Source organism: Monodon monoceros, unplaced genomic scaffold (genome assembly GCF_005190385.1).
Source record: "Monodon monoceros isolate NGI ecotype Baffin Bay Population unplaced genomic scaffold, NGI_Narwhal_1 Super_Scaffold_15, whole genome shotgun sequence".
NCBI lineage: Eukaryota > Metazoa > Chordata > Mammalia > Artiodactyla > Monodontidae > Monodon > Monodon monoceros.
Genome location: NW_021703771.1, coordinates 38,441,796 through 38,468,247, shown reverse-complemented (window position 1 = coordinate 38,468,247; position 26,452 = coordinate 38,441,796). Strand labels below are relative to the sequence as shown.

The 26,452-nt window shown below is 35.9% G+C and overlaps 1 protein-coding gene across 7 annotated transcripts in view; it reads right to left on the bottom strand.

The window, feature by feature from the left end:
* AFG1L (AFG1 like ATPase) overlaps positions 1 to 26,452 on the bottom strand; it is a 190,787-nt gene that overhangs the window by 34,784 nt on the left and 129,551 nt on the right. For 3 of the 7 annotated variants that reach the window (XM_029223730.1, XM_029223734.1, XM_029223735.1), the window contains 3 exons: positions 25,027 to 25,118; positions 8,945 to 9,019; positions 8,592 to 8,692 (listed from right to left, as the gene is read on the bottom strand). In XM_029223730.1, the coding sequence (XP_029079563.1) occupies positions 8,592 to 8,692; positions 8,945 to 9,019; positions 25,027 to 25,118 (268 nt within the window). Of the gene's footprint in view, positions 1 to 6,659; positions 7,971 to 8,591; positions 8,693 to 8,944; positions 9,020 to 25,026; positions 25,119 to 26,452 lie in introns of those variants that run through there. The other 4 variants (XM_029223731.1, XM_029223737.1, XM_029223732.1 and 1 more) reach the window with 3 other exon arrangements.

Below are 26,452 nucleotides of genomic sequence, written 5' to 3'. Positions count from 1 at the left end.
AGCAACTCAAACAATTGCACAAGTGCTTTTCCTAAAGACAGCCACTGTATTTGGTACATAGCAGAAGAGCTTTATGTGTACTTCCTTCATGAGAGTGAGTATTAAAAAGACATGTTCTAAAAAAAAAGACATGTTCTCAGGGCTTCCCTGGTGGTGCAGTGATTAAGAATCCGATTGCCAATGTAGGCGACAAGGGTTCGAGCCCTGGTCTGGGAAGATCCCAAATGCTGCGGAGCAACTAAGCCCATGCGCCACAACTACTGAGCCTACACTCTAGAGCCCGCGAGCCACAACTACTGAAGCCTGCACGCCTAGAGCCCTGCTCCACAACAAGAGATGCCACTGCAATGAGAAGCCCGCACACCACAACGAAGCATAGCCCCCCACTCGCCGCAACTAGGGAAAGCCCGCACGAAGCAACGAAGACCCAATGCAGCCAAAAAATAAATTTTTTTTAAAAGAAAAAATAAAAAGACATGTTCTCAAGGGTTAAGATTTAACAATATTAATCATTTTTAATTACTGCTTCTTCAAGGACATTTTAAAGTGGAACTGTAAGTATTCTTCATGGGCAATGAAGAATATAACATGGTTTGGTGCCATTGCCTTGATTCATGCTAAAGCACCAGCAGTTTTATCCACCATTGCTTTTGCACCATTACTGCAAATGTTACCACAGTGGAAAAGGCAAACAGTATCATAGTATTATTATACAGAGTTTTGACCTCCAGGACCTCTGAAAGGGTTTCAGGACCCCTAGATGCCTAAGAACTGCACTTCAAAAACCACTGACTTAAGTGATGACATTTCTGACTTCTCCATTACCCTCTGATTGAGCCAAGTAACTATGTCAAGGAAAGGAAAGGAATCCCTAAAGCTCATGTCATGTCTGGAGAAATGAATCTGCCTCACTTTCCTTTACCATGCCTCTGATATGGAGGTAATGACAGGGAACAAAGACCACCCAAACATATTCTCTTTTACCCTCCCATAGTTCTCTAAAGCAAGGCTTCCCAACCTTTTTAATATCATGGCCAGGAGAAAAAAATGATAATATTTTCACTAAGGAGTAAAGGAATGAGGCTGCCTAAGGCTTGAGGTCCCTGTCCTGGAGGCACAGGCCCTATATTGCCTTCAGGAGGATGGAGGGGTCAGTAGCTGGGCCCATTCCCAGTGGGCATGCCAAGGCATATGAATTGGACAGTTCTGCACTAAGGTTCTAGCAGAGAGGCGGGTCTCTCAGACTGGAGGATATCTTGTTCCCCAGCCAGCTTCACGCTTTATAAAGGGCTCAAAGCTTAGCTCAGATGTGGGAATTCACAAAGTATCTGATTGTACTTCATGGTAGAACCAGAATTATATTAAAGGTTTGATGTAGAACTTTTCCAGAACATTTTCAGATATACTGTAGTGATTAAGAGCACAGAATCTGACTCCTAGACTACCAAGGAGTTCAAGTCCTGGCTCTGCCACTTACTCGCTATGTGATCTTGGGAAAGTAACTTAACATCTTGGTGCCTCAATTTCTCCACCTATAAATGGGGACAATAATAGTACCTACCTATTGTAAGTATAAAATGAATTAATACATATAAAGTACTTAGAACGATGCCTGATACATGGTAATATTTGCTATTATTACTATGCAGGTGCTATAGGGTCTCCTAATTGAGACTGCTTCTCTGAGCATGACAGTGTTGAATTGTTGATTTGCAGAGAATAAGAATCCCACAGATAACAAAAGATTAGATGTTAACCTGCTGGATTCCAGATCTGAGGAACTGTGCTTGGTGCTGGGAGGGGTACAGGTGTGAGAAGAGGGTAATAGCCCAGGCCTTTTTAGCTTTACTTATGGCATACGTCAAGGGTTTAGAGTTTAAACCTCCTTTAAGCTATTAAGATACTAATAGATAAGTTTCTACCTAATATATATGTCTATAAATATATTATTTTTTCTTGCAAAGGGCCATGGTTCAAAAATAATGGTTATAGGCTATCAACCCATCCACTCCTTGCCGAAGGTGTTTCTCATGATAATGTCAGGATGGGTGGTTGGCTGAGTCTCAGACTTCAAGAGCCTCCCAGAAATCTAGAAGGGCAACGTGACGCTGGGACTGTCCCAGACACAATAGATGCCTGCCTCTTTACCTTCAGCCGGACGTACCTTCTTCTTTACTGAGTGGTTTGTGGCAGCTATTTAGCCTGGCTCATAATATCATTATAACTAATGAAGAGTTTTAGGCTACATCTGAAAGTACAATGATTTTAAGAGTCTTCTTCATGCAAAGGGCTCTATATCTGAATTGCCATAATTATAAGTTTGCAAAGAAATGCAAAATCATCATAACAAGAAAATAGTTACAAATAAACTGACCACTTAGAAATGTAGCCCTTCCAGAAATAACAAAGATCAGAGTGGAAATAATAAAATAGAGACTACAAAGACAATAGAAAAGATCAAAAAAACTAAGAGTCGGTTCTTTGAAAACATAAAATTGACAGACCTTTAGCTAGATTCACCAAGAGAAAAAGAGAGAGGACTCAAATAACTAACATCAGAAATTAAAAAGGAGATGTTACAATTGATACCACAGAAATACAAAGGATAAAAGAGACTATTATGTGTTCATAGTAGCACTATTCACAATAGCCAAAACATAGAAACAACCTAAATGTCCATCGACAGATGAATGGATAAAGATGATGTGGTACATATATACAATGGAATATTACTCAGCCATAAAAAGGAACGAAGTGCATCCACTTGCAGCAACATGGATGCAACTAGAGATTATCATACTAAGTGAAGTCAGAAAGAGAAACACAAATACCATATGATATCACTTATACGTGGAATCTAAAATATGGCACAAATGAACGTATCTACAAAATAGAAACAGACTCACAGACATAAAGAACAGACTTGTCGTTGCCAAGGGGGAGGGGGTGGGGGCTGGAAGGACTGGGAGTGTGGGAATAGCAGATGTAAACTATTATATATAGGATGGATAAACAACAAGGTCCTACTGTATAGCACAGGGAACTATATTCAATATCCTGTGATAAACCACAGTGGAAAAGAATATTTAAAAAAAAGAATGTCTGTATGTGCATAACTAAGTCACTCTGCTGTACAGCAGAGATTGGCACAACATCGTTAATCAACTATATTTCAATTAAAAATTAAATTTAAAAAAAGAGACTCATGAACAATTATATACCCACAAATTTGACAACCTGGAGGAAATGGATAAATTCCTAGAAGCATACAACATACCAAGACTGAATTGTGAAAAAATAGAAAATTTAGCAGTGAAATTGAATAAATAATCAAAAACCTCCCAACAAACAAAAGTCCAAGACCAGAGAGCTTCATTGGTGAATTCTACCAAACATTCAAAGAAGAATTGACACCAATACTTCCCAAACTCTTCTAAAAAACAGAAGCAGTAACACTTCCAAATACATTTTATGAGTCCAGCATTACCTTGATACCAAAACCAGACAAGGATACCACAAGAAAAGAAAATTACAGGCCAATATCCCTGCTGAACATAGATGCAAAAATCCCCAACAAAATATTAGCAAACCAAGTTCAACAATACATTAAAAGGATCACATGCAATATTAAAATGGGATTTATTCCAGTGATACAAGGATGGTTCAACATATGCAAATCAATCTGACACACCACATTAACAAAATGAAGGATAAAAATCATTTAATCATCTCAATAGATGCAGAAAAAGCATTTGACAAAATTCAACATCATTTATAATAAAAACTTTAAACAAAGTAGATACAGAGGTAATGTACCTCAACATAATAAAGGCCATATGTAACAAGCCCACAGCTAACATCAGACTCTACAGTAAAAAGCTAAAAGCTTTTCCTCTCAGATCAAGAACAACACAAAGATGCCCACTCTCAGCACTTTCATTCAACATAGTATTGGAAGCCCTAGCCAGAGCAATTAGGCAAGAAGAAGAAATAAAATGCATCCAAATTGAAGGGAAGAAGTAAGACTGTCACTGTTTGCAGATGACATGATATTGTATGTAGAATACCCTAAAGACTCCACCAAAAAAACTGTTAGAACTAATAAAAAGAATTCAGTAAAGTCGCAGAACACAAAATCATATACAAAATTTGTTGTGTTTCTATACACTAACAACCAACTATCAGAAAGAGAAATTAAGAAAACAATCCCATTTACAATTGCATCAAAAAGAATAAAATGCCTGAGAATAAATTTAACTAAGGAAGTGAAACACCTATATACTGAAAACTACAAGAGATTAATGAAAGAAATTAAAGATACAAATAAATGAAAGGATAGTCCATGCTCATGGATTAGAAGAATTAATATTGTTAAAATGTCCATACTACCCAAAGCAATTATAGATTCAATGCAATCCCTATCAAAACTCCAGTGTTATTTTTCACAAAAATAGAACAAACAATCCTAAAATTTATATGGAACCACAGAATACCCTGAATAGCCAAAGGAATACTGAGAAAGAACAGGCCTGGAAGCATCATGCTCCCTGATTTCAAACTATATTAGAAAGCTATAGTAACCAAAACAGCATGGTATTGGCATAAAAACAGATGCATAGATCAGTACAACAGAATAGAGAACCCAGAAATGAATCCATATATATGGTCAATTAATTTATGACAAAGGAGCCAAGAATATACAATGGGGAAAGGACAGTTTCTTCAATAAATGGTGGTGTGAAAACTGGACAGTCATACGCAAAAGAATGAAACTTGATCACTATCTTACACCATACACAAAAATTAACTCAAAATGGATTAAAAAATTGAACATAAACCTGAAACCATAAAACTCTTAGAAGAAAACACAGGCAGTAAGCTCCTTGACGTAGGCCTTGGTGATGACTCTTTGAATCTGACACCAAAAACAAAAGCAACAAAAGCCAAAATAAAGCAGGAATACATCAGACTAAAAAGCTTTGCCCAGCAAAGGAAACCATCAACAAAATGAAAAGGCAACCTATTGAATGGAAGAAAATATCTGCAAAACATATATCTGATAAGGGGTTAATATCCAAAACATATGAAGAACTCACCCAATTTAATAACAAAAAAAAAAAATCCAATTAGAAATGGGCAGATGGGACTTCCCTGGTGGCGCAGTGGTTAAGAATCTGCCTGCCAATGCAGGGGACAAGGGTTCGAGCCCTGGTGCGGGAAGATTCCACACACCGCAGAGCAACTAAGTCCGTGTGCCACAGCTACTGAGCCTGTGCTCTAGAGCCTGTGAGCCACAACTACTGAAGCCCACACGCCTAGAGCCTGTGCTCCACAGAAAAGAGAAGCCACCACAATGAGAAGCCCGTGCACCGCAATGAAGAGTAGCCCCCTCGCCGCAGCTAGAGAAAGCCTGTGTGCAGCAATGAAGACCCAATGCAGCCAAAAATTAATTAATTAAAATAAAAATGGGCAGATGATCTGAATAGATATTGTTCCAAAGAAAACGCAGACACCGAACAGATACATGAAGAGATGTTTAACATCACTAATCTTCAGGGAAATGCAATCCAAATCCACAGTGAGATATCACCTCACACCATTTAGAATGGCTATCAAAAAGACAAGAAATAACAAGCGTTGGTAAGGATGTGGAGAGAAGGGAACCCTTGTGTGCTGTTGGTAGGAATGTAAATTGGTACAGACACTATGGAGAATAGTATGCAGGTTCCTCAAAAAATTAAAAATAGATATGATCTAGCAATTCCACTTCTGAGTATTTATCTAAAGAAAACAAAAACACTAACTTGAAGAGATATATGCACCACATGTTCACTGCAGCATTATTTACAATAGCCAAGACATGGAAACAACTTAAGTATCCATCAATGGATGAAAGCAAGTGTGGTATATCTATATACTGTAATATTATTCAGCCATAAAAAAAAAAAAAGAAATCTTGCCACTTGCAACAACATGAATGGACCTTGAGGGCGTTATGCTAAATGAAATAAGTCAGAGAGAGAAAGACAAATACTGTATGGGCTCACTTATATGTGGAATCTAAAAAAATGAAAACAAAAAAAACAAGCTCATACATACAGAGAGCAGATTGGTAGTTGCCAGAGGTGGGGGTTGGGGGGTGGGAGAAATGGGTGAAAGGGGTCAAAAGGTACAAACTTTTAGTTATAAAATAAATAAGTCATGGGGGTATAATGTATAGCATGGTAGCTATAATTAATAATATTGTATTGCAGATTTGAAAATTGCTTAGAAGATAGATCTTAAAAGTTCTCATCACAAGAAAAAAATTTTTTGCAATTATATAAGGTGACTGATGTTAACTAGATTTATTGTGGTGATCATTTTGCAATGTATACAAATACTGAATCATTATGTTGTACACCTGAAACTAATATAATGTGATAGGTCAATTATACCTCAATTTTTAAAATGTAACCCTTCCTCAAACTTCCATCACAGCTTAATACTAGTACTTAATCCAACCTATCATATCAATGTTTAATGTCAGTCATCCAGTCTGACATAGTAAACATCCTACAATTACAATATGGATATAAAGCAAATCTATCCATGCAAAGCCACTGAGAAATGAAGATCTGGCTAACTGAAGAAGAAAAAACTCAACAAGGATAGTGACAACATAAAAACTTTAAAAGAAAAAAAAAACTTTAAAAGAAAGTAACTGAAATATTCATGAATTAAAACAGGACTTTGAAAAAACCGATGATATCCTTAAATGTTTTTATAAACATGATTTTCCATGTACTCGAACAACCAATCATGAAGTGTAGGATATACTAGTTTATCATCCTAAAATTTTGTCAAGAAAGTTATGCCAAAAATAAATAGTAATTTGTTCACTGTTTATTTTAGGAATTTAGTTCTTAGTTGTTATTATAGTCCATATTTTTGTCAAATAAGATAAAAATATCTATTTTTATAAGTATTATCTTAATTTTTCAAGATAAAGTCCCAAACAATCTTCTTCCTCACCACCCCGATACAGTAGACTATGAAGATGTTGGTCTCTGATTAGTGGCTTTTTCCTGGTACTAAGTCTCCTGAAATAATGAGCACATAAAAAATAGAGATAAATACTCAGTAGCTGCTCCAAGAGACCACCTTTGCCTTACCACCTCAAGACACAACAGGTCTGTCCTTCCCCTTTCCTCACTAGGTCCCCTTCTATGGAAGTGGGGGGAGCTTCTCAGATATATAAGATTTTTCTCAAGTGGCAAAGTAAGTAAAACTTAAATGGAAGCCTTAATAAAATTATGGCTGAAGATATTAGGTTATTAGGACCTTGACGAGATAGATGCAATAGAAGTGTGAAGCGTCCGTATCACACAGAATAACCTTTACAACCAGAGACTGACATTATCACCTTGTCAGAGGATTCTAATTCATCCTAGTCCTTATTGGTCTTGAAGTGCTTTATTTCTGTGATAGCATTTGTAGATTGGATTCTCTCTCTGGTTTGAAAATTACAAATTTAGAAGTAATGAAGTCACTAGTTTTTAAGAAAAGTCGTCATAAAATGGCTAGCAGGTATAAAAAATACTTTCTCTTCCCCCTGAAAAACAATTCTTTTTTAGCTACCTAAAATTCAAGATAAATCAGAGAGACTAGTTGGAATGATAATTTATACATAATTGAGATATTATGCTTAAAGATATATGTAACTGGCTTTGTTTTTCTCAAGATTTACAGTCAATTGAATACCCATTGAGTACTGAGAATTCCCAGAGCTTTTAAAAGATAGAATTCAGGGCTTCCCTGGTGGCGCAGTGGTTGAGAGTCCGCCTGCCAATGCAGGGGACGTGGGTTCGTGCCCTGGTCCCAGAAGATCCCACATGCCGCGGAACGGCTGGGCCCGTGAGCCATGGCCGCTGAGCCTGTGCATCTGGAGCCTGTGCTCCACAATGGAAGAGGCCACAATAGTAAAAGGCCTGTGTACCGCAAAAAAAAAAAAAAAAGACATAATTCATATCTAAAATTAATCTGTAATCAACATCTTTCTCATTTATATGAATATATATGTACATATTTTTTTCTCTGTTGGATATATTGTTATATAATATAGATGTCACAGTTATAAAAATTCACTTTCTTTGACCTTGGCCCAAATAGGTCAGATATTATGACAATAACAGATGAGCCATAAGAACAAGGAATGGAAATTCTTTTATGTCATACCTCCTTGGATCATGGTATTATTACTTCATCTTCCTTTCCCCTGGTACTAACCTCACCTCATTTTTTAAAAAAATTTTCTTACGTTTGACTTTTACAAAATATCCCTAAAGCTGATTTTAGTTTTGCTTCCAGCAATAGCTGACAGTTCTCTCTGTTTCTAATTTTGTTTTCGAGCCCTTCTAAGAGTAAATTTCATGCCAGTATCTATAAAAAGCACATGGGTATATACACATGAGTATTTCTCTTAATGAGAGTTTTAAATCAGTTCTGACTCTGTGAATTGTATTTTAAAATCTGAAACAGGAAGAGAGGAAAATATGAAGTATTTTAACATGTGAAAAGGCCAATGAGTCTGAACATGTCTGGATACTCACTCTCTCACATAGCTCTTCAAATGTGCAGTCGGCAATGGTTCCACAGGCTTTATTCAGCCGCAGCTCTCTGCCTTGCACTTTTAGAATCCTTGGTCTAGTTACTATGGGAACATGAACAAAGACTCAATCTTGTCTGGATAATTACTATAAAATTCATCTCTTACAGATAGGAAATGCATAGCTTGATGAATAATAGCACATGATTCAACACATAAATTAGACAAAATGCTGATACAATGACTGCCACTTGAGTGTGGCATCAACCCATATACAGCAATGGAACTTATTAATTGGTCAGTGGAGATTGGGCATTGTGTTCTAAATGTATTCTCTTTCAAGAGAAATTAACTTACGTACAATCATTTTGTTTCTGAGCCAGCTCATCAAACAACTTATCCATGACAGCCTCCACATCAGCTTCACTTGTGCTACAGTGAAAAGAATAATAGAATATGAAATTAATAACACTTGAAGCCAACATCAAACAGCTGCCTGAGCCTGCTTAGCTTTTTGCCCATAAAAAAAAAGAACAGGATGTTATGCTCTAAATACAAACATCAGATTTAGAATACACTTAAAAGCAGAGAATATTAACTCTCAGGTAGATGATTCTGCCTTATTTGCATACACTGAAAGACTTCTGTGCTTCTGGCTGTTTTCAGTAATGAGACGATACAGGCAGAGTAAATCCATTAATACTATGTGTACACAATGAGAAGAAAGGCTTCTGGCTCTCTCTTGCATGCAAAACAAGAGCAAATAGACAAGGCAGTCAAGCATCCAGCAAAGTATCCTTTGAAATCTCTACTGCGAGGGTACATGTGAAATTAAATACTGAATCTGCCTTTTAAAAAAATCAAGCCAAGCCACTGACTGAGAGGATCAAACATGCAGAATTAAATTATCAGCTTCAAAATACCAACTTGATCTGCACATCAATAACTTTATCAGACTTTGAGTATAAGGACGATTATAGACCACACAGTTTCTCTCAAAAGTGTCCTTGTCGGAAACTCAAGAAAACTCTCTCCTTCTGTGATGCCCACCATTGCAGCTACTATGAAGTTAGTCTCGACAAAGAATCCTTTGTATTCTAATTAGAAATCACCATATGGTTTAGGGAACCCACATACACAAAATGTGATAATACTATGGCTTTTTTTCCTCTCACTTTTTTTTTTAAAAAAAAAAAAAGACTGATAAATTAACAGTCAATAAAATAAAAATAACTGACAGAAGAAATAAACGTTGTTAAAAAAAAACTTCAAGTTAAAATATAAGTTTACTTCAACTCTATATATAAACTTATACAGGATGACCTGCCAATATGCTTAATTTTGACACACAAATCACTCTTATCTAGGAGTGGAAGAAATTAACCTCCATTCTGGACATCCGTCTTAATAAAGTCTTACTGAAAACTAATATGATAAATTATTTTTTCTTTAGATTAAGCTTAAACTAAACCAAAATAATTTCTCCCTTGAGATAATTATCAGGTGGCAAGCATTTAACACATAAGCACCTAATTCTTCAAATGTTCTACAGTAAAAGCACACAGTCATTATGAAGGGTTTGGAACTGTCACATTTCAAGTAATAACCACTCCACCTCAAGGATCTTAAAAATATCATTTGCAATGGTTGGCTTTGCAGGGGAATGCTATTTGACTTATATAAAGGCTTGTATGATATTTGAATAGAGCTGTATTAAAGTAATAAAATTACACTACAGAAATAGTGATTATAGAGACTAAACAATTTTAAAGTACAAAGAAATCATACAAGCCAATGTAAATGTCAATGCCCACACCAAGCACATGTATGTTTAGATGGCTTTGCCAACATCATTCATAGGAATTCATTTGGAATCATCTCCACCTTGCAATGGAGATGTACACACATACAACTGATGGAGAAGGGAGCTACTTTTTAAGGGATATATAAAGAAGAAAGCAATGTCAGCCACCCAGGACATCTGCTGCCTTTCAGAAAGTTAACCTGTCCTTAGGTTAGGCATGTTACCTAATAGAGGGGGAGAACTGAATTCTGAAAAATAACTAAAATAGAAGACAGTCATGTTTCTCAAAGCATATTTGGTTAACAAACAATTGCTTATAAACTTCCTCAGTGGTGATTTCTTTGTTACTCTGTGCTCAAATATACTATAATATTAAAATATGGCTCACTAGACTTTAGTTAGGCCACATCTATGAAATTGCTATATGTGATTTCATTTATAGTGAAATTATATGTGAAATGATAAAATTATTTTTATTATAATGGTACCTTATAAGAATTCTATTATATTATCATAAAAAGTTACTCAGGGACTTCCCTGATGGAGCAGTGGTTAAGAATCCGCCTTCCAATGCAGGGGACACAGGTTCGAGCCCTGGTCCGGGAAGATCCCACATGCCGCAGAGCAACTAACCCTGTGTGCCACAACTACTGAGCCTGCGAGCCACAACTACTGAGCCTGCACACCTAGAGCCTGTGCTCCGCAACAAGAGGAGCCACCGCAATGAGAAGTCCGCACACTGCAAAGAAGAGTAGCCCTGGCTCGCCACAACTAGGGAAAACCCGCAAGCAGCAACGAAGACCCAACAAGACCCAATGCAACCAAAAATAAATAAATAAATAAATAAATTTTAAAAAAAGTTACTCAGAAGTTACAACATGTAAAATAAAAAAAATTATTGGTGTAAAGTGGCCTAAAAATAAACATTCATAAAAGCATTTTATGTAGCTCGCAACTGAACAGACTGTTATCTATCTAAGCCAACTTGCACTTGACCTCAGGGAGTAAGAAGCTCTAGTGACCTGCTGGGGAACAGAAACCTTATTTGCATATTGTCTTAAAAGCAGGAGGGGCTAGTGTGTTATTTTGGTTTTATCAGATGTATCTATATTGATATAAAATAAATAATGATGCTATGAAAAAAATCATTACCAGAAATGAATATATTCATAATCCCTTAACAATAACTTAGAAGAAAACACTAGTCTTCTCACACTCCACTCAGACTTCAGATTTCCCTACTTAAGAGGATCCATCAATCAGAGCTCATTAATTTTTTTAAGAACAAAAATTAGACTAGTAAAAAAGAGAAATTAAAAGTTACCTGTCTATACTGGCCTTAAAGATACAGAGTTTCACTTAATATTCAGGTTCATATCTGGTTTAAATATCTTTGACTATGTTTTTTAATTCTAGTAAAATATTTGGATGATTCTGAACTTTTTCAATGTGTCACACGGAATAAAAAAAGCTATCATTTCTTGAGCAACTATTATGTAGCAGTTAATTTACCTAAACCATATCCACCTTACCATGTAGTATGTATTATCATGTTTTTACTGAAGAGAAAACTGAAACTCAGAATTAAGTCATTTTATCTAAGATCTGAATACATAAAAATTTAAATTTTCTGTATAACAGAAAGTATTACAAATAAAATGTACACATCAAATTGGGAAGCATAGTGGCAACATTTATGGCATACGACTAATATTTTCAATGTATTAAAAACGCCAACATATAAAAAATTGAATACCCCAATAGAAAAATTGTGAAAGGACCTGAACAGGCAAATTGCGTTAAAAAAAAACAGCTCAGTAGGCAAAAAGCATGTGTAAAATGTTTCATTCTTACTAGTGATAAAAATGCAATGTAAAATCATGAGAGGCCATACTTTTATCTAAACTGGCAGAGATAAGGAAAAAGATAAAATAGCTGGAGCAAGCATAGGTAAGGGGAAAAAGAACCCTCTTATGTACCACGGGGAGGAATGTAAAACTGGTTACAAGAGTTCAAGGTAACCAGATAGTATGTAATAAAAGCATTAAAAACATGCATATCATATCACCCAGCTATTCCACCCATAGGAATCTCACTTATGGAAATAATAATGTTTAACGACTCCAAGGATGTTCACTGTGACACTGCTAACATCAAAAAAGTGAAAAAGAAACTAAATGTCCAATAATGGGGAATTTGAAGTACATTTGGATACACCCATACAATGGATCATTATGCACTTTTTGCATTGTGCAATGTTTCCCTCTTGTCCTGGAATTGTAATTAAGGCTCAAAGTTGATGGACAGAAGTGCTGAGTACACTCAGATTTCTAAAGAGAACCACCAATAAGCCACCAATAACTGGATCCAGACTCCTGCCCCTGTGGTTAAATAATGAGAAGAACCAGCCCTATTCCAAATGCCACCCTCCTCCACAATCCCCCCTATTCCCCACACCACAGTGTCTTTCTAAGGAGGGGAAGGAGGATCAGGAATCACTGGCTTTCGTGTCTAGTATTTGTGATAAGAACCTTTTCCCTCCCTTCCCCTTAGGAAAGAAGAGGGTGATTTACCCTCCCCAAAAAACAAGTGATGAGGGAAAGTGATTCTTAGAGAAGCACTTGGAAAGATTAGGGAAGCCTGGAAGAAGAAAAGACTGGCATTGCTTTCCTTAGTTGGATGAGTAGGACCTTAGTAGATTGAGAAATCAGAAGGTGGGAGGTGGGGTACTGGGCCAAGATGAAGCAATCCAGTCCTCACCACAAACTCCCCAAAGGTTTGGCACTACTAGATATACTCAAAAATGCAGGTGAGGGGTCAGGCTGGAAACACAGGCATTGTTTGAAAATAAGACAAAGGCAGTTCCTTAGATTCTCTCCTTTCACCTGGACAGCCAGACTCCTATAATTCCTCCACTCCAGCTGAAACTGGTAAGTTTACTGTCTGGGACACTTTTAACATTGAGAAAGGGTGAGAGACACTGTACTACAATTCTGCAAAGTAAACAGTGAAACCAACAGTCCTTACCTCTTCAGCATCCAGAACCCTACCAGTCCAGGAAGCTTCCATCCCAAGTAGACAGAAAAATTGGAGGAAACTCAATAGCAAAAAAAAAAAAAAAAGACCTGCAGATACTGACATTTGGGGGTTCTTCATTGGAAAACCTGACCCGCCACCTTATCTAGTGAAGCCCACCAATCAATAAAACCCTATCTATGCACACAGAACTTCTAATCAGCTTTTCAGTGCTTCGTTCTTGTGAATGGACAACAAATATTTCTAGGCATTTAAGGAAATCCTCTAGGATAAAAGATAAAAATCACAATAAAGAAATAGAGAAAAGGATCTTGGAGGAAGGAAAGAAAAAAATACAGAGACCAAAAGGGGAAAAATACACTCTAATATGCCTATTATTATATAGGCATATTGCACTGCATAAATGCTATAAACAAAAAGGACAATTTGGGCATAAGAAAGAACTCTGAATATGACTGCTAAATAAAAAATTTAGGGAAAAAGGTTGAAGTAATCTTTCAGAAAATAGAGCAGAAAGACAAAAAGATGGAAAATAAAAGAGAAAATAAAAGAATTAGAAGATAAATCCAGAAGGTTCAATATCTAACCAGGAGGTGTTCTAAAGACTATTGGCGGGGGGGAGGAATTATCAAAGAAAGAAAGAAAATTAAATTTCTTAGAACTGAAGGACATGATTTTCTAAATTGAAAGAGTCCCAGCACAAAGAATGGGGGAAAAGCTCCATTCTAAGGCACATTATTATGAAGTTTCAGGAAACTAGAAATAAAGAAAGAATATCCTAACAACTTCAGAAGGGAAAAACAGGTCAAATACAAAAGATCAAGAAACTTTCACATCGAACTTTGCAACAGCAATAATGGAAACGTGAAGATAGTGGCATAGTGCCTAAAAGTTTTGAAGGGAACATTACTGTCAAACTATCCATGCCCAGTCAAACTATTAATCAAGTAAAATAAGGACATTTTTGGACAGATGAGCCCTCAAAAAATATATTTCCCATGCAGTCTTCTCAAGAAGATAGTAGAAATTGTGCTCTATCAGAACAGGGAGAAGAGTTATGCTTCTAGTAGGGCAAACTAAGCTCTGCCCTAGCTGACTCTCCTGCTGATGGCAGCTGTAAACTCTGCACAAAGTACAGAAACAGGTAACCTGAAGGCACTGGAAAGTGAACAGAAGCAGGCAGATTCTAGAAGAAGCTGACACTTGGGAGAAGTGTTACTCATTTTTACAGCTTTTTCAGACTAAAGACAATAAAATCAGTACTGCTCAGGGCAACTAAAATTCCAACAGAAAACCTACAGTCCTTATGGCATGAAGAACCAGAGGAGAGTTGCAGGTAATCACACAGCTGGAAAATCGGGGAATTCCAGAAAAAGTGTTTCCAAATTCCCAAAAGTTATTAATCTGGAAAATTCCTGAAATCCTAAGTAGTTCTGTATTTATCACAATACTTTATGTGTTCTCAAATAATGTGCCCATAATAATAATAAACAGTGAACCATTTTTCTATTATAGGATTATACTAAAAGTTTCAGCAGTTTTCTGTCCAAAAAACTCCATAATAATAATAAATTCATGGCTTATCACTAGTATAAGTCAATATACTATGACAAGATTATGTATTTCAGTAACATGTTAGAATGCTCTCTACCTGATAAAGACTTATGATAGTAGAAAACATTAGAAGGAAACATTAACACAAAATAAATGCTAAATAAAATTATTTTAAAATTTAAATACATCAGAAGTTTAATATGTAAAAGTCACCATTTTTAAGGTTTTTATTTTTATTATTTCTTAAAGGTTTTTAAAACAAGAAGTATTAATTACCGAATCTGATAGTCCTGAACTTTGCTGGTTAACAAATATTCCAGACATAGGAAAGTGTCTTTCATTTTGCACTGACATTGATCAAATCAATGACAGTGTGTCCTAAATCATTTTCAAATTGGATATTAGAGTACATATTGCTTCATATAAACTCATTTCCTTTATTAGCAAGTGTCTGGCTTTGTTTACTCAATATTATGTGAGATTCATCCATGTATGTAGAAGTAGTTTATTTTTGTTTCTGTGCAGTAATATCCTATTGCATGAAAATACCACAGTTTATTATCATTCTACTGTTGATGAGTGTATTAGTCTGCTAGGGCTGCCACAAATGAATATCACAAACTGGTAGCTTAAACAACAAAAATTTATTTTATCACAGTTCTGGAGGCTGGAAGTCTTAAGATCAAGGAGTCGGCAGGTTTGATTTCTTTTGAGATTTATCTCCTTGGCTTGCAGGTAGCCATCTTATTGCTGTGTCCTCACATGGTCTTTCCCCTGGTGTCTCTTCCTCTTCTTATAAGGACACGAGTCCTATGAGATTAGGGTTCCACCCATATGACCCCATTTAATTAATTGCCTCCTTTAAGGCCCTATCCCCAAATACAGTCCCACTGGGGGTTGGGGCTTCACCTATGAATTTTGGGGGAACACAATTCAGTCCCTAACAATGAACATTTGTGTAGTTTATAGTTTGGGACCACTGTGAATAGTTCTACTGTGAACATTCTAGTACATGCCTTTTGGTAAACTCATGTATATATGTTTGCTGGGTATATAACTAGGAGTAGAATTGCTATTCATAGGGTATATCTACATTCAGCTTAGTAGATACTGCCAAGCAGTTTTCCAAAGGAGTTGTAGCAATTTACTCTCTTACTTGCAGTGTACAAGAAATTCTACTTGTTCCACATCCTTGCCAATACTTTGTATTTTCCATCTCTTCCATTTTAGTGATTATGGTGAAGGTATGATAAATAATTTTAATCTAAGTTGCTGCAAATCATTTTTGGAAATGGAATAAAAATACAATCAATGCAAGTTAATCCAGAAGCATTTTCTTGGTAAAATGTCACTATGATATACATGAAAATTTGTAAATCTATTCTTAAAAACACCTAAGATCTCTGGACTTCTTTAAGTAGGAAATTTCAAGAATGCAACTTTATTGTAAAAATTTCAGCCAGAGAAAATGCCTTTAACTTCTAAATGGGGCTGGTGGTGGTGGTGGCGATTCACTTATAATGGAGAAAAACTAGAGTGACAGCAGTGAGTCTGCAACTCCAGGGCTCTCTTGTCAGTTTTCCAGTGAAACTATTTAAAAAGACAGCAGCATTACCTTACACTAAAAATCTATACCCAGAAATACAACCATGTCTGTGAAACTCTAAAAAGGGATGAAGGTCAGCTAGTTTCAAAAAAAAAAAATCAAGTTTGGAACATACAACCCAAGGTTGGCAACAGGTATATTCAGAAAATGAATGTACAAAAACCACACAAGGATATAGATTATACAAAAATACAGTGATTAAAATGATCACATTATAATTATAAACATAATTGAGAATTATAAACATACTTGAAAAATATTTCAGCCTAACCAATAAAACTGAGGGGGGATAAAGCCTGGTAGTCAAAGGCAGTTGCATGGAAAAGCTACAGCCTAAAGAGGGCACTAAATTAAACATGATTTTTTAATGTAAAAGGGGAGATAAATTCAGAGTTTTCTTCTGGGGCTACAAGAATATCATGTCACATGGATGGAAGAACATGTTCTGCTCAGCTTTGTGTAGTTCAATTTTAACCACAGAGGCATATCTTAAGGAAGAGTGCCTTGAGTAGCATCAAAACGATCAGGAGAAAATACAGGAATTAAGCTTAGATGCTTTGAATTGTATCCCCTTTTCTCTCATGAGGGGGGACAGAAACATAAGCTCCTACAAGTGAGTAGGGATAAAGAATTTAAGGGACTTTAATTCTGGGTAACTGCCCCATCAGTTGGATGCTATGTAGAGCAGATAAGATGCAAAATAAAAAACAAATATCATATATTAACACATATATGTGGAATCTGAAAAAACTGGTATAGACGATCTTATTTACAAAGCAGAAAAAGAGACAGAGACGTAGAGAACAAACGTATGGATACCAAGGGGACCGGTATCCATGAATACCGGATGATGAATTGGGAGACTGGGATTGACATATAAACACTATTGATACTATGTATAAAATAGATAACTAAAGAGAACATACTGCATAGCACAGGGAACTCTACTCAATGCTCTGTGGTGACCTAAGTGAGAAGGAAATCCAAAAAAGAGGGGATATATGTATACGTATAGCTGATTCACCTTGTGGTACAGAAGAAACTAACACAACATTGTAAAGCAACTATATTCCAATAAAAATTAAAAAAAAAAAAAAGAAAAAAATCTGCTCACAGATAATCAAAAGGTGACCATGGTAAGAGAATTAAAAGTCATTCTGAAGAAGAAGCAGAATCACTCTTTTCAAATGCTTTTTGTTGGGGGGCAGAGTGTGAGGGGCCCAAGCAGAGCACAGACTCTTTTTCCTTTGTTCTAAATGCTCTGGGTAAAATCCACCCATTTCATTGCTCCTGTCACCTTTTGTTAAGCTCAGAAGCTGCACTGGAGGGGCAAGTTTCCATTTTCTGTTGAGTAGAACTACTCTGTCTTTAAGTCAGAAAAGCCCTGGAATCGACCACTGTTTCGTTGCCAGGAAATTTGGCATAGGAATCCTGGAGTACAGTACCCTGGATTAAAAGCCTGACTGCTTCGGAAGTATAAGAATCATGATTTATTATTCCATAATAAATTAGTAAACGGAGAGGAAAGTAATCAGTCATTTCAATTTTGAGAAAATTTCTATAGCTGAAATAAGGCATTCAACATAAGACTTACACTCAAGAAATAGAATATGTCAAAAAAGACCTTATTGTTGCTGAATCATTTGAAATTCTCTACAAAAATTCCAAAACAAGTGGAGGTTTCTAGAAGAGGGTCACACATGAATTTAAATGGAAATTAATTTCTTCAAGAACCTCCTACTTCATTAGGATTGACTCAGAGGAACAGAATGCTACCCACACTTTACCCCTTTATCCCCTTTTATAAATCAACAGCTTGTTAAGGTATCAACAAGTAGAATAGGGTTGGCTTTCCTTGGTCCCTCTCTCTCCATGTTCTCTATTCCAGAGAGCCAAAGTTGATTCAACGAGGGAGAAATTTCCCCTTCCTCTTAGAGTTCTTGTGCCAAACTTCCCTGGCAGTGAGCCTTCTCACTCTACTGATTCCTTGTGCATTCATGCTGTACAGCTCTTTGTGCTCATACCAAACATAATCTGGGGCTGGAGGCAGGTCTAAGATTAAGTTGGTTTATACTCGCCTTAATATAAAACGGACTTGGTTGCATTTCAAATACTGTAGGTTTGTTTTACATAACAGAACCAGTTGTTAGGATGGATTTTGTCCTAGTATTTATCTTCTTCTCAATCATTCAAAGGCTTAATTGACTGTTCAGAGATCCATTTCAGTCTCTAAATTTCCCACCCTTCTCAATCACCTGGAGAGTAACTTAACTGGTTCCATTAATCTTGACCTATGCATAATGCAGCAAGCGGGATCTAGCACCTTTAGCTCTCAAATTCCAGACCTTAATCACCTCCCCCTTTCTCAGCCCCAAACTCTACATAAAATTTCTACTAAATCTATATATTGCATTCCCCCCAAATAACTCAGTGGTGTAACATGTAAAATTGCAGCTTGGTAGATCTAAAAATAATTATTTTTCATAAAATTTCAGAAAGGCTACAATGATTAAATATTTTAAACAACAACAATAAAAATGAAGAAGAAGCTGGAGAGTAAGAATCTCTAACTCCTCTTTAGGTGAAGAAGATAGTCACATCCACCTCAGAAAGAGAGGCCAGGGAGTTTTTATAGGTATAAAAAAGGTACACAGCAAAACTAACTAAAGATATAGGACTTCTGCCAGATCAGCTTTACTTATGTTGAAGATTTTTAGTGATAAATGTGATATATTTGAAGATGAAATAACAAGACAAGAATTCTAAGGAAATTTAGCAACTTTCTATGTATAAGTATATATATTATCTACTCATGTACATGTTGTATATATAGCTTATTTATACTTTACTAGATGAGTACAGTCATATAATTGAATACTTTGTCAATGTGTTTAGCTGGAAATGGTGAGCCAGCTCTATTCTGGTTCTGTCTGGCCTGCTGGAAAACAAACACTGTAACATGCTATTGTCAAATTACAGTTCAATAAAGGAATAGAAGATAAAAGGTGTGCTGAGCTGACTGATGGAAACTGATACCAAAATATATACAAGATGGATTTCTTTCGCTGCTTTCCCACTTTTTAGGTGGTGTTTCAAATAGTTTCAAATCCTTGAAATTAATTTTTAATTCAGCAGTCCTTGTGTTAATATAAGATTAATTAATATTTAAATGTACATCTAAATTATGTCAAATAGGACAATTTTGTGATTTTTAAGAGACATAATAAATGGCCTACTTGACTATGCCCTATAGTACATAAAGAAGAAAACTTTTACTGTTGTATTTTACTAATATACAGTTGTAAGACTGCAATGTCACAGAGCCTTACTCATTGATAAAACATCAACAGGAGTTCTTATGACAAAGATACTACTGTGTATCTACTTTTGAGAATCAACTATATTTTCCCACCATAGAGACCTTTTCCCTACTGGTGGTCTTAGGGTAAAGTTTCATTACCATTACTGATATTTTAATTATCAAAACATATAGCAACATGCATTGCTTCATTTTGAATTTGAGACAACATTTCAGTTTGAATGAAACTTTATACTTTTCATAGAGATAAAAGTTCTTCACTAAAAAATGACAAAAAATATAAGGGAAAACAATCATTAAAAGGATGAAAATATTACACTAAAAATATTCACTTAATGTAAAAGAAATCAGTAAAGGAAGAACAGAGAAACAAGAAAGTCATGAAACATAAAGAAAATGAAAAATAAAAGAGCAGATGTAAATCCAATTATATCAATAATAACATAATTTGTGAATGAATTAAACAATTTAATCAAAAGGCAGAGATTGGTAGACTGGATAAAAAAGCTAGTTCCAACTATATGCTATCTACAGGAGATAGCTTTAGGTTCAAAGATACAAATAGGTTGAAAGTAAAAGGATGAAAAAAAGATACATCATGAGAAAAGCAACTACTACTAATATCAGACAAAACAACAACAAAAATGTGATTAGAGACTAAAAGGAATATTTTATAATGATAAAAGTATCAATCCATCAGGATGATATAACAATTACAAACATATATGTGCCTAGAAACAGAGCCCTTAAAATTCATGAAGCAAAAATTGACATAACTTAAGGGAGAAACAGACAATGCAAAAGTAATAGTTGGAGACTCCAATATCCAACTTTCAATAATGGATAGAACAACTAGGGAGAAGATCAACAGGAAATAATAAGACTTGAACTACACTATACACAAATTAGACTAACAGACATCTATATAAACACTCCACTCAATAACCACAGAATATACATTTTCTCAAATGCACATGGAACATTCTCAAAGAAAGATCATATCCTAGGCCATAAAACAGGCCTAAATAAATTAAAAAGAATTGAAATTATACAAAGAATGTTCTCTAATCACAGTAGAGTGAAATTAGAAATTGGTGACAGACAGTTATTTGGGAAATTCACAAATATGTGGAAATTAAACAGCACACTCCTAAATAACCAACGGGTCAAAAAAAGAAATCTAAAGGAAAATTAGAAAATACTTTGAGACAATGAAAATGAAGACATAACATACCAAAACTCATGAGATGCAGCAAAAGTAGTGCTTATAGGGAAATTTATAGTTATAAATGCCTACATTAAAAGAGAAGAAAAATCTCAAACCAACAACCTAACTTCTATCATAAGACCATGGACAAAGATAAAATTAACCTAAAACAAGTGGAAGGAAGGAAATAATAAGGATTAGATGGAAATTCATGAAATAAAGAATAGAAAAATAATACAACAAATCAATAAAACCAAAAGTTAGTTCTTTGAAAAACTGAATAAAATGGACAAATATTTAGCTAAATGGACTAAGAAAAAGAGAGAAAACTAAAATTACTAAAATCAGGGATGAAAGAGAGGACATTACTACCAACCTTATAGAAATAAAAAGAATTATAAGGGAATACTATTAACAACTGTGTACCAACAAATTAGATAACTTGGATAAAATGGGCAAATTCCTAGAAGGATGCAAACCACTGAAGCCAACTCAAGAAAAAAGATAAAATCTGAACAGAAGAGGAGGGATCTCTTCAAAACTCATTCTATGAGGCCAGTATTACCTTGATAGCAAAATCAGACAAAGACACCACCAAAAAGAAAACTACTGACCAATATCTCTCATGAGTATAAACATAAAAATCCTCAACAAAATGCTAGCAAACTGAGTCCAGCAATATATAAAAAATATTATACACCACAACCAAGAGAGATTTATCCCAGAAATGCAAGATTGATTTAAAATCCAATAATCAATAAATAAAATACACCATATCAATCAATAGGATAATGGACAAAAACCACATGATCATCTCAATAGAAACAGAAAATGCATTTGACAAAATCCAACACCCTTTCATGATAAAAACACTCAAAAACTAGGAATAGAAGGGAATGTCCTTAATCTAATAAAGGGCATCTAAGAAAAACCCAGAGCTAACATCATAATTAATGGTGAATGATTGAAGTCTTTCCCCCAAGCTCAGGAATAAGTCAAGGATGTCCACTCTCTATGATAGAATATACCACTTCTATTCAACATTTCACTGAAGGTTCTAGACAGGAAATTTAGGCAAGAAAAATAAATAAAAGGCTTTCAGATTTAAAAGGGAGAAGTAAACTATCTCTATTTCCAGATGATATGATCTTATATTTAGAAAATCCTAAGAAATCTACTAGAAACTATTAGAACTAATAAACAAGTTTAGCAAGGTTTCAGGTTACGAGATCAATACACAAAAATCAATTACAATCACCATTGTAAAGCAATTATACTCCAATAAAGATGTTTAAAAAAAAATCAATTACATTGCTATACAGTAGCAATGAACAAACCAAAAAGGAAATTAGGAAAACAATTCAATTTACACTAGTTTAAAACATAATAAAATGTTTATGAATAAATTTAACAAAAGAATTACAAATTTTATACACTGAAAACTATAAAACATTGTTGAAAGGAATTAAAGAAGACCAAAATAAATGGAAAGACAGCTGTTATGAGTTGAATTGTGTCCTCCAAAAAGATGTTAAAGTACTAGCTCCCAATACCTGTGAATGTGACCTTATTTTGAAATAGGGTCTTTGCAAATGTAATTAAGCTTAGATGAGGTCATACTGGATTAGAGTTGTCCCTAACATGATAACTGGTGTCCTTATATGAAGAGGAAATTTGGAAACACACACACACGCACACATACACACACACACACACACACACACACACACACACACACACACACGGAAAATAGCATATGAAGCTAAAGGCAGAGACTAGAGCAATGCACCTACAAGCCAAAGAACTCCACCAGAAGCATGGAGCAGATTGTCCATACTGCCCAGAAAGAACCAAACTGCCAACACTTTGATTTCAGACTTCTAGCCTCCAGAATGAGAGAATAAATTTCTGCTTTCTAAGATATCAGTTAGCAGTACTTTGTATGGCAGCCCTAGAAAACGAATAAAACATTACATGTTCATGGATCTGAAGACTTCATATTGTAGTCCCCAATGTGATTTACAAATTCAACACAATCCCCATCAAAACTCCAGATGGCTTCTTTGTAGAACTTGACAAGCTGATCCTAAAATTCATACGGAAATTCAAAGGACCCAGAATAGCCAAAACAATCTTGAACACACAACAAAACAAAACAAAGTTGGAGGACTCACACTTCCTAATTTCAAAACTTAGAACAAAGTTATGGCAATCAAGACAGTGTGGTATCGACATAAAGTCATACAAATAGATCAATGGAATATAATAATTGAGAGACCAGAAATAACCCTTTACATTTACAGTCAGTTGATTTTCAAAAAGGGGGTCAATACAATTCAGTAAGGCAAGAATAGTCTTTTCAACAAATAGTGCTGAGGCAGCTAGATATCCACATGCAAAAGAAAGAAGATAGACCACTACCTCACACCACATATACAAATAACTTGAAATTAACCAAATACCTAAATATAAGAGCTAAAACTATAAAACTCTTAGAAGAAAACATAGGCATAAATCATTGTGACCTTGGATTAGGCAATAGTTTCTCAAATGTGACACCAAAAGCATAAGCAACAAAAGAAAAAATAAATTGGACCTCATTAAAATTTAAAAGTTTTGTACTTCAAAGGACACCATCAACAAAATAAAAAAAAAAAAAGAATGTGAGAATATTTTTGCAAATCATGTATCTGACATGGAACTTGTATCTAGAATACATAAAGAACACTTAAAATTCAACAATAAAAAGACAAATGACCCAATTTAAAAATAGGCAAAGTATGTAAAAGAATGAAATTAGAACATTTTCTTATGTCATACATAAAAATAACTCAAAATGGATTAAAGACCAGAAACCATAAAACTCCTAGAAGAAAACTAGGCCAAACACACTTTGACATAAATCTTGTCAATATTTTTTTGGATCTGTCCTCTAAAGCAAAGGAAATAAAAGTAAACAAATGGGATCTATTTAGATTTAAAAGCTTTTCCACAGCAAAGGAAACTATGACAAAATGAAAAGAAATCAATAAAATATAAAACATAAAGCAACAGAGAGAATAAAACAAAGCTGTTTCTTTGAGAAGATGAATAGAACTAATAAAACTCTCGCTAGCATAATCCGGAAAAAAAATAGAGAAGATTTGTACCTTTTTAAAAAAAAACTTTTTATTGTGGAAAATTTCACACATATATACATGTAAAGACAACAGTATAATAAACCTGATGTAACAATCACCCACTCAATACATGACCAATCTTGCTTCAACTATACCTCCCCTTAATTCTCCCACCCTGGATTATTTTAAAGCACATCCCATACACTGTATTATTTTATCTGTAAATATTTTAGACTATGCTTATGACTAAGTAGATAAACCTATATGTTCCATTTCATGATGCTAAGAATAAAATTTAATCTGTAAATGTCAAAAATGTCCCCAACAGTCTTCTTCCCTTCCCCAGACTTAAGAATTAACCAGATCAACAGTCTGAACCTCACGAAACTAGATAGTTTCTCTAATTACCAGAGGCAGAAATCCTGTTCCCCGCCCTCTGAGGAACAAACTTCGGGAAGGCCTAGTCTGGTCTTGTTGAAGAATGGGAAACTGACCTTTCATTCACACTGATTGACAGTGAACATTCAGGCATGTCCTGGGGTTTGTACCTGGTAATTGTACCCGGTAAGCAGCCAGGCACATAGCCAGAGTCTCTCTAAACCACTCACCCAAGAATGATAAACATGACCTCTTGGGATCCTCGTCCTGATCAGGTGCTATATGTCAGCTTCACAGGCCAGCAAAACTTAAACTTCCAATGAGAATATGCTATGCTGTCTTCTGTTTTACTCAACTGTCTCCATATGGATACGTTTCTGTGTCTTTTGCTGCCAAATAAATTTCACATTGTTTACCTGTATGGTATCTTCTCTTCAATACCATCATGGCTCCACTGTGACACCATGCACTAGTGTCAGAAGTAGGACTGATATGAATGGAGAAGACTCTAAAAGACACATGAGAGAATTCAGGGAACTGAAGGGAAAGTATAGCAGGCCCACGTTTGGCATCAGTCCATAAAAACTTTGGTGTAGGTGACCAGAGAGCGACTGTTTCAATGGGGTTATGCACACAGCCTAACCTATGCAGGGACCCTGGGCAGCCTAGTCCATGGAACTGAAACAAATCACAGTCTAAAAGGAAGGGGGGACTTCCTTGGTGGCAGAGTGGTTAAGAATCCGCCTGCCTATGCAGGGAACATGGGTTTGAGCCCTGGTCCAGGAAGATCCCACATGCCGTGGAGCAACTAAGCCCGCGTGCCACAACTACTGAAGCCTGCGCGCCTAGAGCCCGTGCTCCACAACGAGAGAAGCCACCGCAATGAGAAGCCCACATACCGCAACAAAGAGTAGCCCCCGCTCGCCACAACTACAGAAAGCCCATGGGCAGCAACGAAGACCCAGCACAGCCATACATACACACACACATACATACATAAATAAAAATTTAAAAAATAAAAGGAAGGGAGCCAGACTTAACAATTTTCAAGTTGCTTCTATTGACAGGTGTTTCAGAAGTTCTTCAGTGGGAACTGAAACAGGAAATGACTGGGCTGGTACTCTGGTGAGAAAAACTAAGACTGAAACTGCAGATTCCAGTGTCTGGGGCAGAAACACCTGGAATGGTAATGATGGGGGATGAGGAGAAGGTCCCAAGATGCCCTAGAGACTCTGCTGAACCAGAAGGTGGCAACGTTCCAGGCAGAAGACAGATCTCTGTCAAAGTTTTAGGGATGAGAAGATATGACAAACAAGCTAAGAAATGTTTTAAATTTTCATCAATGGTTGTTCCAGTTGGGGGCAGGGTAGTATGTGTAGGGAATATCACAGGCAAAAAACAAGAAATTTTTAATTGTGGGGAAGTAAGTTGTAACATGCATGAGTTCCAGTCTTTGTTTTCACAGACCTTTCTTCTAAAACAGAGCTGTACCTTGAAGCTGTGTGTTTTTAGCCAGCAAACTTTTTTTTTTAAATGGTGTTCAAAGATACATTCTTAGAAGTAATTTCCTATTTGGAATAGATGTTTCCCAAGTGGAAAATTAAGAGTACTTGAGACATGAAGTTTCCATTAGTAAAAGAAATTCCTTAAAACTGTTCAAAACATGGATGAAGGGCTTCCCTGGTGGCGCAGTGGTTGAGAGTCCGCCTGCCGATGCAGGGGACACGGGTTCGTGCCCCGGTCCGGGAAGATCCCACATGCCGCGGAGCGGCTAGGCCCGTGAGCCATGGCTGCTGAGCCTGCGCGTCCGGAGCCTGTGCTCCGCAACGGGAGAGGCCACTG